This window comes from Hyposmocoma kahamanoa, unplaced genomic scaffold (assembly GCF_003589595.1).
Source record: "Hyposmocoma kahamanoa isolate Upper Pololo Valley unplaced genomic scaffold, ASM358959v1 91, whole genome shotgun sequence".
NCBI lineage: Eukaryota > Metazoa > Arthropoda > Insecta > Lepidoptera > Cosmopterigidae > Hyposmocoma > Hyposmocoma kahamanoa.
Window position 1 is genome coordinate 3,774,631 of NW_020654684.1, and position 22,947 is coordinate 3,797,577.

The 22,947-nt window shown below is 38.1% G+C and overlaps 1 protein-coding gene across 1 annotated transcript in view; it reads right to left on the reverse strand.

Annotated features, from left to right (window-relative positions):
• Window positions 1–1,528: 1,528 nt before the first annotated feature.
• Window positions 1,529–22,947, reverse strand: part of LOC113236305 — a 56,094-nt gene continuing 34,675 nt past the window's right edge. The window contains exons 3-4 of the mRNA XM_026472316.1: window positions 2,061–2,246; window positions 1,529–1,756 (exon numbers count right to left, since the gene is read on the reverse strand). Coding sequence (XP_026328101.1) covers window positions 1,529–1,756; window positions 2,061–2,231 — 399 coding nt within the window. The 5' untranslated portion in view covers window positions 2,232–2,246. The remainder of the gene's footprint in view (window positions 1,757–2,060; window positions 2,247–22,947) is intronic.

Genomic DNA, 22,947 nt, shown 5'->3' on the forward strand with positions numbered 1-22,947 from the left:
CATGTTAGAGACTGCTTCGGAGCTACATGACATATTTATAAGAAACCACTTAGAGGAATTAAAGTAGTTGGACATCAAAAGGACAAATTGTTAATTCTTTTACAGCAATTCCTGCGGAAATGTGCGTTAATTCTCTCTGAAGGCAGTCTAAAATATATCTACATACATTGTTCACAAAAGGGAACAAAGAAATTTGAAATGGCTGGAAATTGCCTTCTGCAAACAGAGGTCATTAACTCATTACACAAAACATTGCAATAACGAGAAGATATTGTGTCGAAAATTCACACTTAAAATATAAGAAACAAAAAGTTCTGACAATCTTGACTTTTTTTTTTCGAAGGGTTTAATGAATGAACCAACCATAACCCCAGGTCTGCATATAATTTTCACGTCCCAACATTGAGGCCTTTAAAACATCATACCAAATTTTTCTTAAGCGACTACGTCCTTTTGGCATCTATAGTGATTAAACAATAGGACTGGGATTGGTATTGTATATATAACAATTGTAACTATACCTAACACATTAATGTTTAATGACGATGGGTACGCGCTGTAAAACGTGAGATTGACGCATGAGCTGTGCGCAAAGGAGAAACTGAAAAAATTGCGATTTTCACGCTCCTCCACACACGTGTGCAATATGAATGTGACGCTGCCGGTTAGGGTAGGCTCAGACAAATGGAATACACAGACCAATAACCTACACAGGGGACAAAAAAGAATATTTGTAGTTCAAGTTATAGGTATTCCGAACGGATGGCTTTTTGGAACGGTTCATTAATTGAGTCCAAGGTGGTATTGCCATGGAAATTAGTCTTCCCTTCAGATATATTCTCAGGCGCCCAAATTTTTCTCATAAAGTGAAAATGAAATAAATATAAATTAGGTACATAGTTTCTGTAACGTTCACTTTACGATTGGGATGTGTTCATTGGTTCGTGCGTCCCCACCTTTACACTGAAGATAATTACTGCGTACGCGTACACATCGCGCATAACTGAGCTGCACAGATCTACAACGCTTTCCACTAGTTTTGTTTTTAGGATGTCCGGTTTTACCACAAAGAAATAGAATTCTTTCCTGGCTCTTGTCACGAAGTGTGTTGTTTTTATAATGTCGGTAGCTACGAGTCTTAAAGACACTAATCTCTGAAATTTTGAATTGGTGTGTTCCAATATATACATCTTCATCTTCCGATTCACTTATTAACGTTTGTTATCACCGACTTATCGGGAACTGTGGTGTGACCATAGCTATATGTAAAGTAAGAGATGTGACAATATCTTTTGAGATTTTTGACAAATTTTAATGGTAGGAATGAAACTATTTTTGCGGATTTAAATCGCGTATATTTGTTTTTTCAAACAAACCGACGTTTCGGGCCCTTTACAGGTCCCATGGTCACGGTTGACAATGGCAATTTAATGGTAGCTTAAAAGACAAGTTGGATATTGTTCCAAGAATAACTCATTGTCATAATATTGCAAGGAACCTCCCACATTTGCTGAACCTCTCTTTCAACTTAACGCCACTCTGCTTGCAACTCACCAATAGTCTTATTGATCCAGTCAGCCAGATCCTCCTGAAGCGGAAACAGCTGTCTCGCCTGCGAATATAGGATCTTCTCTCTGTAGAAGTCTTCATCCTCGGAGCAGGGTGTTTGCGCTGCCAGCGCGCAATCCGCCCGCTCGAAACTGCTGCTCATCTTTCTATTCACCACGATGTCCCCATGACCGATGTGACGCTCTTCCTTTTATGAAAAATAAAAGATTTCAATAGAGTTTATTAGACATACAAACACAAACTTTCAATCAAAACCTGATACTAAGCGGCTTGGCTACATTTCGGAGTGAGAAAGTATCCTTAACACTCCTTACAAATGTTTTGCCGATGAAAGACCAACGTAAATTTCCTGTACCTGTGATGACGTTGGTTCTCCACCTATGCTTTAATACAGTAAACAAACCTGGAGGCAATGATGATTTGCTGTAAAAAAAATAGTAATAGGAATGACATCTACCACAGCAATAAGAAGTAATAAAAAGTAAGTATACCTTTTCTACTGAGTTCCTGACGTACTCAAAAGCGTTGGTTCTTTCAAACGCATTGAATATCCTGTCGAAGTTGCCGCTGAGAGGGCGGTCGAAGGTTTTTTCCACAGGAGACGAGAGCGGTGCCCACGAGGAGCGGTTCCCGATGGCCGTTGGGCCACACCGATACGCCATGCCGATGGCTTTGGTCTACAACAAGAAGAAATTTATTAAAATACTAATTAACTACATCAGCCTGTCTTCCGATATTAGAGGCAAAAGTTTGGTTTTGAATTTGAAATTGAACAGCAAAACTCATTAGTTTGTATTCAAAAGTATTTTTTTTAAATTCTTCATAATAAATTCTCTGGAACAGCTTTTCTAGCTTATTTAATTAAATTTAAAAAATCCTTTTCAAAAGTCCTATCTGCTTGCAAAAAAAAACATTTTTGGCATTTGTCTCCGAAACACCACAATAAATACTTAAATGAGAGCTAATTGTGCGAATGGGTGAGCGCCCAAGTTTCCAAATAAATCATTACAGAATCGAAAACCAAATTATAATTTTAAGATTTCGACACAAAACCGCTACGACTCCGAATTACCTCCCGCTGTTCTTCTCAACTCAATAGACAACTGAAGAAATCTGATTGGTCTAATATTAAAACTCAGCCCGAATGTTTTTTGTCATATCCACGCCACAATGAGTTTGTCGGCGATCTGCGACCTTCGGCACATTAATGAGGCTTAGAATCTTGGAAATGCCTAATTTACATCTCTGACAAGGGCTCTTACTAGAATCGGCGTTTAAATAAGGAGGCAGCGGTAATGAGAAGGCAGCAGCGTGAGGTCGTTTTGACAGCCAGCAATTAAGATACAAAAGCGAACCTCCGATGGATTTGAACAATGACAGGTTATTATTTTAAAGTCGAGCGAAGTTCAGTCTGATGGTAATAACAAAAAACACCTTCGTGTGTTTTAATTAAACATCTCTAAATGAATGAAAACATGATTGTATTTTCAGCTTCAATTTGTAACAATGCTATAATTTTTCATGTCAAACTTTATTGGTGCTTGCTAAAAAATGAAATTTCTATTGTTGCTCTTTGGGTGTGAGACGACTAGCATTAAAATGGTGATGTGAAAAATCTAAATTTATTTGCTCATTAGATTGGGGTTGTTTTCATCCTAAGTAGTACGTACAATAGACAACTTTTAAGGCATTTTGCAAATAGTATGCAATACATCTTCACGAGACAGTAGTAGTGGTGCGACGTATGGGCTATCCTCTCTATCATCACATAATCAACCACTGAGAACATCCGGTTTCCGTATAAGGAGACGAACCTTGAACCTCACCAAGTGTACAACAGTCACGGCAAGTTCAACAATGCAAATACAATGTATATGTATATGTATAATGTAAATACGAATATGCTAAAAATTCGCATACTATTATTATTACAGTGCAATTCTTGCGAGCATTTTTCTCATTCGTTAATTCCAATAATGTTTTTTTGTCAATGTCTTTTGTTATTAAAGGCACTTAAAATTTTAACAAAATAATAAGTCCCAAGTTCCGACATTATTATATACTAGCTAAGAGACGGTAGATACTTAATTTGGTTCATAGGGTGTAACGAAGCCGACTGTAAAGTTGGCAGCGGCGAGATGTGAGGACCTCCCATATAAAGGAGGTCGTGAGCGCCAAGCGAGCTCGTGGAACGTGAGTAGCGGAGACTAATACAGTGGGGAAGCGAGGTGGGTTTTACGACATTCGCTGATTATGGCATAAGATCAATGGCTAATTTCAAAGTTTATTATAGCTTAATCTAACGATACCACTTACGTGAGAACGTCTTTTTATGTTAAAATCTAACATATGAATATACACACATCAAAAAAAGTTTGCGATCAATAGCATAATCTCCTATAATTCTTTAAATTTAACTTTATCAAGAAAAATCTATGTTGTATGCTTTCTTTAAATAGGAATACCCTGTTTGAAATTAAAATATAAAACTATTTTTTATTATTTATTTAAAAAAATGAGCCATTAATCATAATGTAATAGTGATAGAAATTTCATAGAAAGAAAAAGACTGTTTAATTAAACTTAAACAACAATTTATTATTAAAAGGTGTGAATTCAATATAAAATAACTCCTCCCCTGGCTCGAATACATGCGAAGATCCTCCTGGGCATGCTGAGGATCAAGTTACCCAGCATTTCCTGAGGTAACCTATCCCATTCTTCAATAGCGGCTTCCCTGAGCTCTGGAACTGTCTGGGGATGTGGCTCACGGTTCCATACTGCTCGTTTAAGAGCATCCCACGCGTGCTCTATTGGGTTTAAGTCGGGCGAGCCGGCAGGCCAGTCTAATCGTGTGATATCGTATTCTTGAAGAGCTGCATTGACTCGTTGAGCTCGATGTGCGGGCGCATTATCATCGACCAGTACAAATTGGTGCCCATGGTTTACTCGGAATGGTCTGACGATATCATCAATAGCAACTGCTTTGTACATGTCTGCTGTCATGAAGCCCCGATACTGGATCAAAGGCGTTCTAGCTCCAATCATAATGCCACCCCAAAAGGACACCGATTTTCCGCCTTGCTGAACTGTTCCAGTGGCAGTTCTTTGTCTTTCATGGTCGCCTGGTCTTCTCCAGACACGGACACGTCGGTTATCTGGATGAGTGCTGATTCGGGATTCGTCAACGAAGAGACAGTTTTGCCAAATGTTTTCGTCCTCACCTTCTTCATTTTGCCGAAGTCTAGCCCACTGCAATCTTCGTTGTTGACGTTGCCGGGAATTGAGCGGAGCTCGCCAAGACCTCCGTGCTCGTAATCCAGCCTGGTGCAAGCTATTGCAAACGGTCTGCGTGCTAACTTCAAGCCCAGAGGCGGCCCTGACTTCTGCTTTTATTTTAGTGGCGTTGATTGTTGGATCACGGGCTGCCAGCAATCTAATATAGCGCTTTTGGGCAGCTGTCAAAACAGTTGGGCGACCGCTGCGGGGTCGGTCAGCTAAATTCCCCATTCCGTGATACCTCTGCAACGTAGCCAAGACACAGGATTGGGATATAGCAAGTCTGCGTGCTATTACTCTCGTGGTGTATCCTCTTCCCTCAAAGTTACTATTCTAGCTCGTAAAACCTCTGATAATCCTCTTGGCATTTTTTCAATCACAACTTTCCGCGAAAAATATCTTGAATCGCTTATAATTGACTAAATCAGATTTCTGAATGAGCGTAAGGTAGGACTGAAAGCCTTTTTATATGAAAAAACAATTGAACGGGGTCATTGTTTTATGTTATAATTTATTTTTAAATAAAGAATCTAAAAAGAAGAAAAAATCATAACATAATCTACAGTAACTAAAAAGATTTCAGTTTTTCGAAGTGATCGCAAACTTTTTTTGATGTGTGTACTTAGTTTTTAAAAGTGAAAGAAAGAAAGAAAATACATTTATTTGTATACCACAATGACACCACAGAAGACAAAAGACAAAAAAAGAAAAAACGGAACAAAACAGAACTAAAATAAAACACGATCAAAACATTCAACGTTAAACATAAATAAATAGTTACGAAAGAAAAACAAAAACAAACACAAATCAAAAATGTATATACAAAAATTTGATAAAATTAAAACAGGAACTATTCACACAAATAATAAAAAGAACACTAAATATTGAGATACTTTGTGTGGTGCCAGCCGCGGTAACAAAAGGGTCACAAACTCAGTATTTGCTGGAAAACGCAACGCGTTCCCTGCACTGATTTTCAGATCCAAGTGAGGTTATGGAGCAACATATGCAATCATACTTAGGTACTTGAATATAACAGTAAAATAATTATATGTATGTATATATTAAACAGTAACAGGTGTGTGTGTCTGTGTGTGTGTGTGTGTATATGTGTATATATATGTGTGTGTGTGTGTGTGTGTGTGTGTGTGTGTGTGTGTGTGTGTGTGGGTGGGTGTGTGTGTGAGTGAGTGTGGGTGTGTGTGTTTGTGTATGTGAGTGTGGGTGTGTGTGTTGTGTATGTTTAAATACTTCCAAATAATTTATGTATAACTATGAAAATACATTATAATAATTAATACATATACACTATACCTACATCAAGCAACTAATATATTATATAACCAATGTGTATAAAAAGTATAAATAAATAGGTGCTGGAAAAAGTTAACAGAATCCCTTTTGATTTCCCAGCAGAACAGCCTTAAGCTTGCGCTTAAAAGCATTCCTACTAGAAGTGTCACGAAGAGGAGGGGGTAGATCATTCCAGCACTTGGATGACGCAAACCTGAAAGTTCATCTGAAAGCTGCTGTGCGGTGAGCAGGAACGATAGCCCGAACCTTGTATTTAAAACAGTTTAGAGACCAACGAAGTTTGCGGTAGAGATACTCAGGTGTCTCGGTTTTCACTACACCGAACAGCAACATAGAGAGGTGTAGCTGCCGACGAGCAGTCATATTTAAAAGCCACGAATTAAGAAAATGTCTGCAATTATGAAATAAATGCATATGACATACAATGCATCTCCTTATGTATCGATGGCATACAAATAACGCTTGCCATCGTGGTGAAAGGATTCACCAATCGACGTAAGATACTTGCCGATTGTTGCCCAGGGTGCGCCACACGGACAGGGAAGGAACAATGCAATGAAATGTGTTCATTTAATATTCTTGCTAGTACATAAAGCATTTATAGCGTCTGCCTTCGAGGTAAGTAGGGTACCTCCTTCCTACGGCGATTATGTAATTTGACTGGAGACACCAGATCCCTGGGACGGGCCGGCACCGCCCGCGCGCTTCCACCGCGGAAATGATAATAAAAATCGATCTTCACAATTGGGACAATCGTTTTGCATGATATCTAAGCCTGGCAGGACCAACTCCTATAGCACCTTTAGCACTATAAATTAGAGTTGAAACTCGACTGAATGTTTTTCGAACAAAATCGCACGCGATATAACATTTTTCTGGCAATGCAATGAAGAAGATTATTCAAAACATTTTTTTATTGAACTCGCGTAACCGTTTTGTTACATGTGAAAGTAATTATAGGTGTTTTAAAATATAGCTTATAGTTACGAGTGCTGGTGTAATTTTCATTAATGTAGAGATTCGATAGGTGTACCAGGACATTAATTAAGTAGTACTAATATGGGGCTCTGGAACATTATATTTGAAATGAAGTGTCTGGTATGTTGTATTTGAAAAAATTACAAATGTCCTTAGTGTTCTTTCTTCCGAATGGCTGTAATGGAATCAAGTATTCAAACATTCTCGTCTTGAGGTAATGGGTTCAATGTGCATACTTCCAATACCATATAAATGTTTTATTAAAGTGATTTGTTTATTGGTATTATATCAAGGTACTAAGTACGCGATGCAAATATTGAGCTAAGTTTGCCCACGCGCAAACGAATAGGTCAAGTAGAGCAAGTGCGGCGCAGGCGCAGAAAATTGCCGGTTGCTGATAATATGCTACGCACCGTAAGACCTCCTATTGGTGGGCTTATCTTCTGAAGTGAGCGATTCATCTGCTTATGTATTGTAATGTATTGTAGAGTAACTTCGTCAAAATAGTTACGTCTTCTGTGGTAACGCCACTGCGTAATAGTGACCGGGGAGTAATAAAGGTAATCTTTTTTAAATTCTAAATAATACTATTGCGTTATTTACAAAGTTACCGAAAACTTTTTTGGACAATTAAAAATACGGAGACATCCGAAGGAAAACTGAAATTTCCGTAAAATGTTTCTGCTAAATTTTCACCAAAAAACTTTTGTTATTTTTGTTGTACCTACCTACATGACCCATTTAACGAACTTATACAAGTCATAAACTTTGGTGCACATTCATGTAAAAAGATAAAATATGTTATGATATTGCAATAATATTTGAAAAAAGAAATTAAACACGCTCATAGCCCCGCATTAGAGAAACCCTGTATCGCGAGTATCATGGACACACAGATACACACATAGATAACCATACATTACACCTAAACTCACGAAATAAATAAATTTAGGCCATACAAATATTTCTACCGGCCTGGGAATCGAGCTCGGAACCTCTGCGTGGCAGACCAGCATGATAACCGTTTGGCCACGAAGGCAGTTAATGTGTTGAAGATGAATTAGGTAGTGGTGACGGAAATTAATTGTCCCTTCCGCGTTTATAAAAAAAAGCAACTGAGTCAAAGGCGATCGTAAAGCGAAACGAAGCTAAGACTTCTAACCTATGTGTATCAATCAGATTCGTTTCCGCGTTCCTATAAAATTGGAGGCGTCGCCTTCGCAGGTCGAACGGTAATATATACTTTTAATTAAAATTGAGAGTTAAAAAGTAAATCTGTAGGGCTAGCACGAACGAGCACGATTTGCGTGAGAGCGACGTAAAACGCGAGATACAGCTACTCTCGTATAGAGATCCCGGGCTGTATGTCGCTCTCGTGCAACTCGTGCCAGCCCTACTATAACCAATATGGTATTCATTAAGCTGATTCTTAAGGCGTGTAGTAATTACGTTTTTAGCCCTACAGCATTCTAAGTTTTTAGCGTATTCTTAATGTTTCTTTCGGAAGTTTAAAGAAAAGTTTAGTAGAATTGTGACTTAAACAAGCTCTTGTTTGTTTGCTAAATATGATTAATTTTCTCTGTATATTCTGCGTTTATTTTCAGTAACTCCTTGTATTACAGTTAGCTACATTTCGCAATATTCAATTTGCTTTTCGACCACCTGTGCCGGTCGTCACATGTATCTCTTACTTATTATTAGTTCTTGATTCTTTACAAAATCTTCCATCGTCATCATCGTAGTTTCTAATTGTTAAAGAAACAATCCACAACGCATAATCAAGTTAATTAGGCTTTTCAACTTAATTAACGGCAAAAAGGCAGCCCGAAGGTACCAGTCTGGTAAGAAGAATGGCCATTTGCCGAACAAGGCGGCATATATGCGCCCGCTCAGTCTTGGTGTAGAATTGTAGATGCAGGGAAAACGCCGGGAGCAATGCACTCGCCGCAATTGGCTAATCAGCCGCGACGGGTTTCTCAGTCACAGGACTTGGGAGCTGGGATCGGTCCCTGATAGATGTGAAAAATTAAGGATCTGGCAACATAATTGAGGTTTTTTAACCGGGCATAAATCATTCACACTTTGTCAAATGGCTTGCTTAATCTGTATCAAGACCTGGTGCAATGTTATAGTAAATTAAAATATTTATCGATGCAAATTATTAAATTAACATAATAACATGATGGTTCCACTTAATAAAACATTTGAAATGGCATCAACTCAAGAAGCTACCAGGACGTCAACAATTGAAAGCTATTGCTGTGTATAATGTAATAGTTCACATCATCGCACATACATTGGTTGTAATTGGGAACGAACTGGAATTTTCCATATAATCCAAGGGTGGACATAGTAGAAATCGAACTAGTGCTAATTTAAAAAATGCAAATGTGCATTTGTGGATTAATGAGATAAAACAACAAAAAACAAAGTATTCCTAATACAAAATAGTTATATCTCACGTTGAAATGAAAATCAAAATACGAGATGAGTAACAAGCCTGCCGCGCTGGCTGGGATACTCCTCTTCATGGCAGTTTTACTGTCATGATTATTATAGTAGACGTAACTTTTGATGATGTCTTGAGCGCTACACTGTGAAATTTGAAAATAGGCGGTAGATGTGGATACCAAGTAGATTCCATTAGCATCAATGTCCTCCACGATGCTATGGGTTGTCCGTTTATGACTTTCGTCCATCGTGTCTGCTATGCGAACGTTTGTCGGAATTGACGTCGTTAAGGCAATTTCACTGTGTTTCGGTGTCGCGGCGACCGCAGCCGTGACTCTGTGCGCCCCCGGGAAAAATACGAAAATGCCTCCCGTGTTGTACTCGTGGAAATGTTCTTCGCAAGTTTTAGTATAAAAGTGTTAAAATATGCTATTTTATCACTTGCATACAATAAACCACAACTAAATGCGAAAATATTTGTAAATATAAATGTATTTAGTCACTCCGCACGCAACGGATTATTAAAAGTATATTCTCCAAAATTGAGTAGTAGTCAATTTTGGAAAATATACTCCAAAATTGGCTACACCCGTGGAAGGAGCCTGCTCTGCGGACGTCTAGCAGTGTCCTGTCAGTTGGAGCTTGATAAATTTAAAAATAATTGAGCGAGTACGTATGTCGTGTGCCTTTAACACGCAATCAGCTTAGTTTCAACTTACTGATTCTACTGCAGCAAGTGCAGATGCAAAGTATCTCGAAATAGAAAGAAAATGAAGTGAGAACATCGACTCTGGTAAGTATCATATGAATGGCGCTCGCGGGGTTGCGGGGCGCTTAGAGTGAGAGGGGCGACAAAGCCACTTAAAAATACACATCCTGACAGGAACCACGACGTTGATGATGACAGGAGGGGAAAAGTGGGAACGTATGTATGTGGTATCTTTGAAAATAACAATCTAAAATTATCTTAGAACTGTGTTTCGTGCTTGCTTACAACAATCAGAATTTTAAAATATGACCCATTATGTCTGAGGTAGGAGTATCTGCAGGTAGCCAGTAAATAGAGCAATGGCTTGCCGGAACGAGTTGTTGTATGCGTTGCACTGGCGCGGTGTTTGTTGAACAATTTATGAAGTGTGCGGTGCATTGAGCTGAATATGGGGCGAGTAATGAGAGGCGAGCGTTTGCTGCATTGAAGTTGCACAACAATCTTACGAAAAGTGTGACCGCAATAAGTGATGTTTCAGTATCGAGTCTATAAATCCACCTTTTTTAATTTATACAGTGTTATTGAATGAAAGTCAATCAAACATGTATTTACAGATGATCAATCCCAAAGAGGCCTCGCCTTACCTTGACTCTAAATAACGTCACATTTTGTAGCTCAGTAATACTGAACGGATTAAAAAAGTGACACTTTCACAGCTGCATTACGGCATAGATATACCACTTCACGTCATGTTGCAGCTTACACCATCGTCCAAAGGGCAAAGCAATTGTGTGCAACGGAAGCAGCCCTGCACTCCCCACCTCACCTCTCCTCCCCGCCCTTCTGCGATCTGATCCATTGAGGAGCACAAACTATAAATGGCAGGGGCTTTACGGCCCACTGGATATCGAGTATATGTGGTTACGGTTTAACAGGATAGGCTATGATGATACGTATATTGAATACTGGTTTTCGCGAAGGATCGTTTTTAATTACGCGATGATGACGTGGGCGAAGGATTCTTCGAGGGTTGCGTCATTCATAAATTTCAATTAAATAGGAAACTTGAAACGAGCTGTATATACGGAAGTCATATAAATACCTATAGGTATGTACACGTACTGAGAATGAAAAATCAGAATAAGTAGGTATGACGAATAATCGGAAGTTATCTTATCGCTGTACCTGGACTTCGCTAGTTGACAAGCAATAGAGAGTAGAGAAATCTATTCCATTACCTATAAGGCGATCGAAAGCAAACACAACAAATCGCAATCTGCTGGACAAACAGACGAAGAAAGTGCTTGAGCCATTATATCACGCCCACTGTTCGCTCTTCACGCACGTGAGAGGCCTTTGTGAGGGGGTTAAAGAAGTGATGTACGAGGCGTGAGGATGAATGATCGCCCACGTAAGCGGATCAGCAAAGGTAACTAAATGAGGGATAAAGTGGCATAGTGTAAGACATATGATGTAATAAACAGATAAAAGTGAATCCAAAAACGTTACATGAATCATGTTGAGGGCAGCAACGCGTACAATTCGTCATATTGAAGGCAACATCTTAAAATAAAAATATGATGTATTTATGCAAACTGAAAGCCACTCCGGCATTTGAGACGCAAATATTTCGTCACTTTTCAGCTTTTCATGATCGTTGCACACTTTATAAGTAACATCACTTATGTTATGTTGTTTTTTAAGTATTCAAACACACCCAATTGTCAAGTAGCGCTTGTACTGAACGACATGATCAGTTGTGTAACGCTAATGGGAAAGTGAAATTGTTGATGCTTGACAAATTGTTGTTGTTTCGGATACAATTACTAATTGTACACCGTAATGGTGCGCCACTCCGTTGTCTATATTGACTGACCGTTAAAGGTTATGCCATTAATTTTAACTTGGGAGAAGTTCTTTTTGAAACCTTTCTTTACTGATGCTAAGTACTAGAATTCCCTGCTCATGTCTATGTTAATCGGCACATATACAAATTATAGCAATGAATAATAAGCTTTAAAACTAGGGGTCCTATTCTAGAACTCTACTCAATACTCAAGTCAGGACTTGAGTATGATTCAAAGCACTAGAAATCACACTCATGTCCTTGCCATTAGGGTCGTATTTCCAGTGCTTGAAATCATACTCAAGTCTGCTCAAATCCTGACTTGAGCATTGAGTAGAGTTCTGGAATACGACCCTAAGTGTATTACCGTCGACTTTTATAACTGAACTAACCTATCAAGATATCAAATATAAAAACTCAGTCATACCGATAAGTGATCAACACGACCGCGTTAGATCGATCACTGTCTACAACTTTTGGTCACTCTTCAAGCTTCAGTGCAGCGAGCAAGAATGTGCATCCAGAATGAAGCGATCGTTGTCGCATAACTGTACATTGAGTCGGTGAACAAGTAACCTATTGCCCTGATGCCAGCGCCGGCGCATTCAATAAGTTTTCCGACGTTTCTGGAACGCTGACGGTGTTATGTGGTAGTGATAGTCATAAAGCAAGACTGGGGGCAGACTTTAACGGCGTGGAACAGAGATATCACAACCAAACGCCGGAAAGGATGAATGTGAGAAAAACCAAATGACCATTGAAGTCGTTGGTGGAAGAGTAGTAACACTGTTTTGGACACAATAAATATTATAAAAAAATTTCTTGAGTAATGTGCAAAGGTTTATGTTAAAAATGTGTTACGCAGTTTTAATGGTCAAGGTGAGTCTTCCAACATACCTGTTCTAAAAAACATTAAAGCCTCAAGTGCATTTCCTCAAATCTGTCCTCTGTCAGAGCCTGTAACCTATTGCCCCGGTCGCGGCGGCAGCAGCAACAAAACGACGGCAGTGCGGCGTGTGTCCACATAATAATTGCGAACGAGCTGAATGTGGGTAACTAGATGTGGGCTTCCGTTTGTATGCGTGTCGACGTCGACGACGGCGTGATGATGGGGGGTACATAATGCCCACAGTTATTAGGTGCTCTTAGTTCAATGTACTTCGGCGGCTACCTGGTAAACTACATTCTTGTTTTGAATTTTGGTACATATAATAGAAATAGAGGGATTTTACACGTGAATACGAACAAAAACTTTAGAAGTGCGAGAGAGATGTGTAAACAGCAACTGTATCTATATATCACCTGACCATAAGACAAAACGGCTCTAAGGTAATGTGTGCTTTTTAAATAAATCATAGCTATTATAATGATTATGTACTTTCTTTGACGTAACGAGATGACCTAACCCTGTGTCGCCGCGGACGAAGTAATTAATAAATAAATAATTATTTTTTTAAAATTGCAATTGTCATGGTACTAGGATTATTACTGAGACTCGAGATACAGTTACCACTTTAACTATTGTAGCATTTATGGTTTTATGGTGGTGTAAAATGGAGGTTTTAGAAAAGAAGTGTTATGACCTTTTTTTCTACACAAAGTCCAAGTTATAGCGTTCGGGGAATATGTCCGCAGGAAGGGAATTCCACTCCTTAGCCGCTCGCCATATATATGTGGAAGCGAAACTCCTTATGATTTATGACAATTGTGTAAATATAGAACTTAGACATGAGACAGTTGAATTCACAAGACGAGAATTCTCCGGAACCCGCGCAACCTGTTTTTTTTTTGAGTTGAGCCTTATATTTGAAGTTTTATTACGAGCAGTCAAACGTGTTCACAAGTGAACTTGCAATTGGAACCATTGTCTTTTTTAGTAAAACTCAAACTATTGCAAGTAGCTATGGCTATACATTCTATAAAATTATAACACAAGTGAACCCATAAAAAACGCAAATCCCGCAATGACATAACAACAGTATTACTTAACGTTAGTGGCCCACGCGTGGGCAGATGGCCAACTTTTTGCCGCCTCAATTAACTTGAAGTTTTTTTTCTATCAGTCAAGATCAGTTGAATCGAGTAGGCGAATTTGGTAACATATGGCGCTCATTGTTATGGTGTGTTTTTTGTCCCGACTTCTTGAGTTTCATATCAAGTGGGGCGTTTGCTAAATTAGTTCGGGACTTCTAAGATTCATATTTTTTGCCTATTTGACCACTACGCAGTTTATGTGTCGAACATGTAGATAAAATGGTAAGCTTGTTAACGCTGTGAAGACGTTATGACTGGAATTTAACCACCGTTATGGAAATGCTCTGACGCGGTTAAAGCACAAATCGGAGCAGAACTGACTGGTGCCGTCCTCCCTCTGACCTACATCTTCCTTTACTGATGCTTTTTGTTTTTTTTTTTTTTCAACTACTAAGTTCGACTTGTAAACAGGCTGTAGGTACAAGTATAAATTCTACAGCAAAACGTTTTTTTTTTCACATTATTGTTTTAATATTAGAGAATAAGAAAAAAGTTCGATACATGTGTTATCGACTATAAATGTACACATATAAGACTTGATTGACATATAAGAACAGAGATGCGCACACGCCGCCGCGCGCCGTGATGGTAGTTTGGCTAGTAACACCAAATTACGTGTTTTGTGAGAGACTCCACAGGAATGATAGAGGCGGGAAACTTTCTTCCGTTTATTAATGAGGAAAATAATGTACTTTTAAGAAATTCAAGTTTGTATGTTCTATCATAGTAGGCTTGTTGACGAATCCTACCAAACACATATAAGTATATATATCTATGAATTTTTGAGTAAAATTGTAGACATTCCGAGTTCTCTGAATATCCTATACAAAAACAAAATAAAAGTGCCACGCAAGTAATGTTTGCTTCGCATTTACAGTTCCCTGGTCAGCTGACGGTTGTCTTATGGTAAATGAGGAATTGAAAATAAATTTTGTAACATAACAAGGTAGCAAACATTAGCAAAACCAACACGAGCGCCGGTTCGATGCGCCGTTAAGTTAATCTCAATAAATCATGTTTGTTATCAGCCTATCTATTGATATACATCCATCATAGTTGAGCGCTCCTTCGGTTGCGCCTGCGCCGCGGCAATCATCTGTTATGATGATAGCCACAATGACGTGAATAACTCGCGACAAACTTAACGGACAACAACCATCAAGTGTACCAATGTTAATAACAAGCAATGTGTGGTATTTAATTAGAAACTTTTATATCTGTTTGATCTTCTCAAAAAACAGGAACATTTTTGCAAGTATTGTTAACGTAATTACCAGTATACTAAAATTCTAAATTGAAAAGTCAAAATCTAAATTCTATACTTTTATAAAGAACAAGCTTCAATGATTGACTCACATCCGTTATCGATGAAATTAAGATCAAACCGATAACAACGCAAGTAAGTAGGACACATGTTGAAGAACTGAGCAAATTAAAACCCACTTAAGGTAAAACGAAACAGAAACAATTATATCAATATTAGAAGACATTATTTCACAGTGACTGATTATCATCAAATATTAATTATGATTCAATACAATTAGTGCCATCATCGCAATCTGACATTGAAGATACTTAATTGATTTTTCTATAATAAATACATTAAAGCATTACTTAAATGATGTTACTCTTGCGGAGTACAATGACCTTGTCACATAAAATCCGCAAGTTGCAGCAAATTACAGATTAAATGGCAACCAAGTGTCGAACAGGCGTGAGACGTGAACGGCTTTTAAGTACTATATCGAGTGTTTGGTTTGTATTATTTTAATTTAGTTGTCGCCTTGTGCTCATTACAGCTTTAACAAATTGATATAGTTTAATCAATTTTGTTGTACAAATTACAATTAGTTTTGGTTACTATTAGCACGAAAATATAAAGTAAACATTGATAGGTATTCATTAATGGGAACGGAAGCGCATTAGGTACTATTATGTAAAAATTATTCTTCGTTTCATGCCGAAAGTAGGGGAGACCGGGGCCAGCCCCGGTTTCCCCTGCTTTCGAACTTACCCCGGAACTACCAGCAGTTCCCGGGGTAAGTTGTTCTCACAGCAATAATTTTGCAAGGAAAATATGTAGCAACACATGTGAAGCGCGTCGTTAAAGCGTCAGTAGGGCTAGCTAGGGCGCGGCTTGCTCGAGTGCGATATAAAGCGCGATAATACTGCTATTCTCGTATACACATCTCACGCTTATGTCGCTCTCGCGCAAGTCGCGTCCTGTTGTGCTAACCCTACTGACGCTTTAACGACGCGCTTCACATGTGTTGCCGGCAGCCATTTCAGTTACTCCGGCGACGACGGAAGTGTGGCTATGTGTGTGGATCTGTCAAAACATCACGCAAGTGAATTTTTTCTTGTTTAAATTGTTTGGTCTGTCCTTGTTTATTATGGGCGGATTCACATGTAACTTTTCTAAATTGTAGTGACATTAGTAAGGAATCTTATTGTTTGAGTATTTTTTTGATTGATATAAAAACGTAATTTGGGGCTCTAAGTTCCTCCCTCGAGGGGCTGGTTGTTCCTAGGAACAACTTCCCCAATTGACCTGCAATCATACTTAAAATTTTTATGACCTTTTTTCTTTGTTTTAAGAATGCGAAACTACAAAGAGACTCATGTCAAATATTTAGACGAGATGATAGAGTCACTTATGTGTGTCTCAACTGTGATTCAGATGAAGAAATGAGCGATGAATAATAATATTACTGATGAATAAGAATGTAGTTGCGCATAATATACATGCATACAATTATAAAAAAGATGGTTTTATTAAAGAAAATCTTTGTTACTCTGTCATAGTCTAGGCGGAACAATTTGCCTCAAGGGCGGAACAACGCGCCCCAAAGCAGGACTGAATGTTCCGCTCCGAAATTTGTCAAAAATTTGCCTCTATGAAAAAGACTATTGAGATATTAGTAGAAGTGACTATACTATTACAAAAAAGAAAAAAAAATATATATAATATTTTTATGCTGAAAATCAAATCCTTCATTTTCAGTATAAAACTGCAAGTTATTTGAAAATCGGAACGTTCAGTCCTGCTCTTCCCTACCTACATGGGTAAGTATGCACTTAGCAATTGCAGTAAGGAAGTTCCATCTCAGTTTGGTCTTACGCCACACCTGTCCCCATAAAGCAGCCACTAAAAACGGGTGGCCATAACTCACGCGCCGATCGCCGCCGCCCCCTCATGTGCGGGGCGAACATGCGCGCGCGCGTGAAAGTGCTCGTGATTAATTCGGACAGTTAGCACGGAAAGCGGAACCGTTGCATCATTTCGACCTGTAATTAAATGAGTGAGCATGTTGACCACTCAAAATGCTCGCTGCGCGGCCCACACGCTCGCGCTGTTACTGTCGCTCAATGAAACTCGTCGTGATGTTACCTAGGCTCGTTAGCTCTGTTTGCTCTGAGAGCTGTGCATGAGCTCTCGACTGTACGCGTAGTTGACGTCTCAAGTGCACACGTCGTTCAAGAGACTCGTGTGATGTACGAAAATTACTTAATTGCCGACGTACAAGTTACACACTTCATTAAAATTGATGAAGTCGGTTTTTCGATGTTTGAATAATGTACCAAGTCCGTAATTTGAATAAACGGAATGCCAGGTTTCAATCGACGCCGACAAGTCGTCAAAAGAAAGTGCGGTTGATAATTTTGAAAATTGGAATAGTCGAGTCAACTGGAGCGGTAAGAATTGCATAAAAAGAAAATTTCTATGTTCTTGTTGGCGTGAAATTGGTGTAGTGAGATTATGCAGAGTGCACACCCACAACTCATTGTAAGCAATTGGCGAGTCGAGTGCGACGGCGCCGAGATCTGATAATATTCACGTAAGGATTAGCTAAACGGTCAATTTAAATGAGGAGGAAAGTTCTCCTACGCACTGACTAGTTACTTGACGAGATTGCAGACGAGAAAAGCTATTGCATCATTGCAAATGAAAGTTGAACTTGAAGGAAAAAAAGTGGCAAATGCCTTACTATAAAAGTGGTAGCGCATTGAAGACGCGGTTTAGGAAATGCAACCTTGCACATTCTAGTAGAATGTAGACATGTAGACAATGTAGACACGTCTATCTACACTGGGCCATAGTTACCGTGCTAGTAAACACAATAAAATTTCGAATTTCGATATAATGCTCAAACAGTAGAGGCACTCGGAGATTTAATTAGGAGCTAAAGTTAAACAATTAAGTATTATTGTGCCTACTAAACATCCATATTCTACCGAAGTACCTAATTTTCCAAGTTTAAACGGCGTTTTTGTCATTAGTGAACCATAAATTTGCTTAAAAATTTACAAAAAATCAAGATCACATTTATATTCAACTTGCAATTCATTAAATAGTTTGCTAAATTAACAGGTGAATAGCAAGAGTGATACGAAGGTGTAGTGCAGCTGGAGACCTGAAGAAGTACCTGAACTAGTACGAGTTGGTAATCACCTGGTTGTGATTAATGGGGGCTACCTCACATGACTGACATTTCTCTATATTACCATCTATAAAGCTAACCTTGTACGTTGTTTTTATGAACTAATTGTACTATGTCAATAAATAATTATTAATTTTCTTTCAATTTGTTAACTTGCATTTTTTCATGGCGTTTATGCTACTGTACGCAATGACACGGTACATCCATTATAACTATTCGCCATCATAAATATTATTAGGTACTCCATTCGTATTCACTCATTTTTACATAAATATGGACATTATTGCAATTCTAAAAGATAATTTCTGGTTTCTTTTGAATTGTACTATTACGAATAACACAGTAAGTCAGTAAGAGATTATAGTTTTTTTGATTACTTACACGTATTCTGCAAATTTGAGTTTGGAAGTTGGCAACAATTAGTGGCGCTTCCGCGTGTAAGTACTTCAATAATCCCATTCCTTATTTAATGCAGTTACTTGAATGTTCCCAAAATGGCGTCACACCTTTGCCGGGGTACGCGCGCAGATAATCAGTTTAACACATTAACTTAGCCGTTATTCAGGCTGCGTAATGGAAAGTTGCAAGCCAAAACGTTAAAGTTGCGAGGTAAAAACTTAGTTTAATAATTTTGTAATATATTATATACCTATGGTCTTTACGAGGTGTCATATTGTATACAGCGAAACCGCTAAGCGATCAATATAGTATATAGGTTATGTTAGGTGAAGTTGGTTTTGTTACGAAATTTGCGTATTGCATTGTAATACGTGATAATACATTTTGCGTAGTGCATGGCAACACGTTTCAGTGGTATAATTTAATTTAGAGCTGTAATAAAGAGGTATCTTGTTAAATCTCGAGATGAGTATCAAAATGGTAGTGTAGTTGCGTCATCGGTTTTATGACAGTTTTATTGCACTTCGGAGCGAGACGTTTGAAGCTTTACGAATGGAAAGTTGTCAGTCGTTGTTGTACTGAGAGTTTTATGGGGAATAAAAGTATCATTGCGAACGACAGTGTGATTAAAGCGAGTTGAAAAGTGTAGCTGTACGTGCCATATCTGTTTATTTTATATGATACAAGTCAAGACGCATAGTCAAGTCCCAATCATACCAGTCACTTGTTTATTGTGACAAAAGAATTCCTCATAAATAAAAGTTATTATATTATTTAAGAATTTTTCAACGACAAAATATAATTTATTATGCAATTAATTTGAGATACTTCCGATATCATTCTTACTTTATCTTACGCATGTATAATTGTAATGATTTATTTAATGATCACAATTTTATTCCTTTTACAATGAGTTAGTGCCCCCAACGCTTTGCTGTGCCCTTACAGGGTGTCACATGTAATTTTCAAGCCACTGACTTAACATAATTGTGACAATACAATAATTAAATAAATTAATGAAAAGAGAGAATTAGATCTAAGTATCGGTGTACTAACCCTAATCGAATAAGAGTGCCAGAGGGTGCTAAAATTATAATACACCGACAGTAATCTCATAGAAAGCTTAACATTCCTTATATCATCTATAAATTTATTAGCACTTGATCCTATACCCTTGAGAAAGACAATAAACACAATTATTTTATAGCACCAATAAAATCGGTGAAACCACCATTACACCATTCATTTACAACACAAATACGACCGTTAATATATCACAAGGTTGCAATACCTTTAATCAATAACATAAAAAATAACAGCCGAAATTATCTCTGAGCGTACGTCGCATAATTAAATAATTGCAGTAAAAAATAAACAACTATTCCAGCTTGTAAAATTATATGCTCCCTGGTTGGTATGCTAAATATTTAGGACCACACCGACTGTATCATTAATATTAAACAACATACGAACTGTGAATTCTTGTCACGGAGTCAATTACTTGCTTTAATTGTATGCTATCCCTCATAATGAACAAGCAAGGAGAAATATTGCAAGGCTTGATTGGGAATTGAACGATTGAGTTTTTCATTTCATATGTTCGAAGACCAAACTCAAAATTGTCCGATGCCAATGTTGTCTACTATAAAACGATGTTCACATTATACCTATCTATTAGTATTACCAAAATACGTGTATTGAGTGACTGTCGACTAAACCATGTGAAATAACGAAGAAAGCAGATCTCACTTTAATCAACATTTAAATTGATTAGCGGTGGGATCGGAGAGAGATTGGTATTAAATCTTTAAAATCTTCATCATCGTTGTTGCTTTCAAATGTTGTAAGGTCCAATATTGTTGAAATTAGTCTCTTTCCTCGAGTTATACTCTGCAAATTGTTTAATATCAGCCACAAACAGCGTGGCGGCCAATGATGAAGGCGAGTGGCTTTCTCGCGCAGTGGCTTGCTCGAATCGATTATTGATCAGTTTAGACGTATGTTAACCGATACGCCGATAACAATAAATCAGCATCCATTGATTAACTAAAAAATTCAAATATTTTTATAGTCTTTTGTGATAGATTGTATCATTGTAGATTATTGAGTCGGTTCCACTTTCACTAGTGGTATTTCACCGAACTCTTTAAGTATAGTAGTTAAGACCCCAGTTTTACTTCGTACGGGTGATCAATTCAGCTATTTCTCCGCTAGCGAAGATCGGTTGTAGCTTACCAACGCAAACAATTTACAGGGCACATTGTTGGACCGTAGAATTTGTTTAATATTTACTGATAGTATAATATTTAGTTTTTACATGCTGGTAACTGGCACGTACGATACTCCTGCCGTATGAACCCCGTGACAAGGCCGTGCGAAGGACCCATGAAGGACCGAACGTACGGCGCGGGTGCTAACAGATGGATTGCATGCATCGACATCAGATTGTACGTCTTCACTTAAGGCATGCAGCCGTGACTGCTCGACTGCATGCAATTGAGACTTCGGTTGCAGATATTTCGAGAATCAAACAACAGAAAGTTCTTGATTCTTTATTACCGGCAAAAGGTAAAGATTACTTGAGGGTTTAATCAATGTAATGGTAAAACAAAACACGATTGATGAAACTATTGTAGACGTATTAAGTAATACCACAGTTCTTGAATTTTGTTGTAATGTTATCTTTGATTACATTTTTTATCACACACTCCTTCACTCGGGAAATGCGGACGTGAATTTGTCGACAAATTTAAATTAAGGATTTCGATATTTCGATAGTGATTTATTCATTTTCTTAGTTAAAAGTAAACTCAGCATTTAGTCGCCACTTTCATGTTATAAAGAGTGATTATTCAGGAGATTGCAAAACGTTCTATTTATTTTAAATTTCTTATCAAGGGTTGGATGGATGGAATTTGGATGCATTACTTTAAGAAAAGGCAAAAGCCAGTGCGTGAATATGAAGGAAATGTGATGTGAAATCTTGCAACTTGCAACATTTGTATATACAATCCATTTTTGCATTTCAGTTACTTTGTGTTTTAAGATACGAGTTCGAGAAAGTAAGGCGACGATTTGGAACCACGATTGTTCTGAACACAGTGACAAGGTGCAAGTATCGTCTGTGCCTTCATTTTGGCACAGACAAATACACTGAGCTGCCGCGTAAGGCGCGCAACGGTAAGTGCTAGCAGTCAGTTTCAACTGCACGCATTTATGTCTCTATCGACGTCGCACATGCAGTTCGCCTGATAGCAGCCTTACAACGCGTTGCGTCGCGCCGCCGAGCCGCCGTCGCCTGTGCCATGCCCATGACTGTGAGCTATAAATATTCCATACTCGGCAGTTAAACTTTAACTATACCGTCGTAATAACAACGAGTATGGTGGACAATTTCTCTTCGAGTTTATGGCGCACATTCATTGTATAACAATCAACATTAAAGGGCAAACACTACAATTATGTACCACAGAAACCAATAGGTATCTATCTGGCTATGCATTTATACTAAAAAAACGTAAAGTTGTTACTGTTTTCTTGAAAGTACATTATTTAAGTCTTTATCCTTCAATGGGTTTAATTTCAACTTAATAGATCTCGCAAACAATTTGAGACTATTTTAAGTAGTATTTAGAGAGTAAGTATTTTGTTCGTCGGTTAAGTGTTGGCAACATTGTCGCTGTCGATTTGTCGACCATCAAACGTCAATGACGACGGCGAAAGTGTTATTTATGTTGACAGTTTTAAGAAAATTTAGTGGTCTTAAACTAATCGCCGCAACTGTTTATAAACTTTCTTTACATTGCTAAGAATTAATAATAATATTTTCCAATATTATTTCGTAAATGAAATCTAAAATCAAACTAGGACTAAAAAAGTGTATCACCACGTGCGCAGTCGTAGAGAATGAATTCAGATTGATTAAA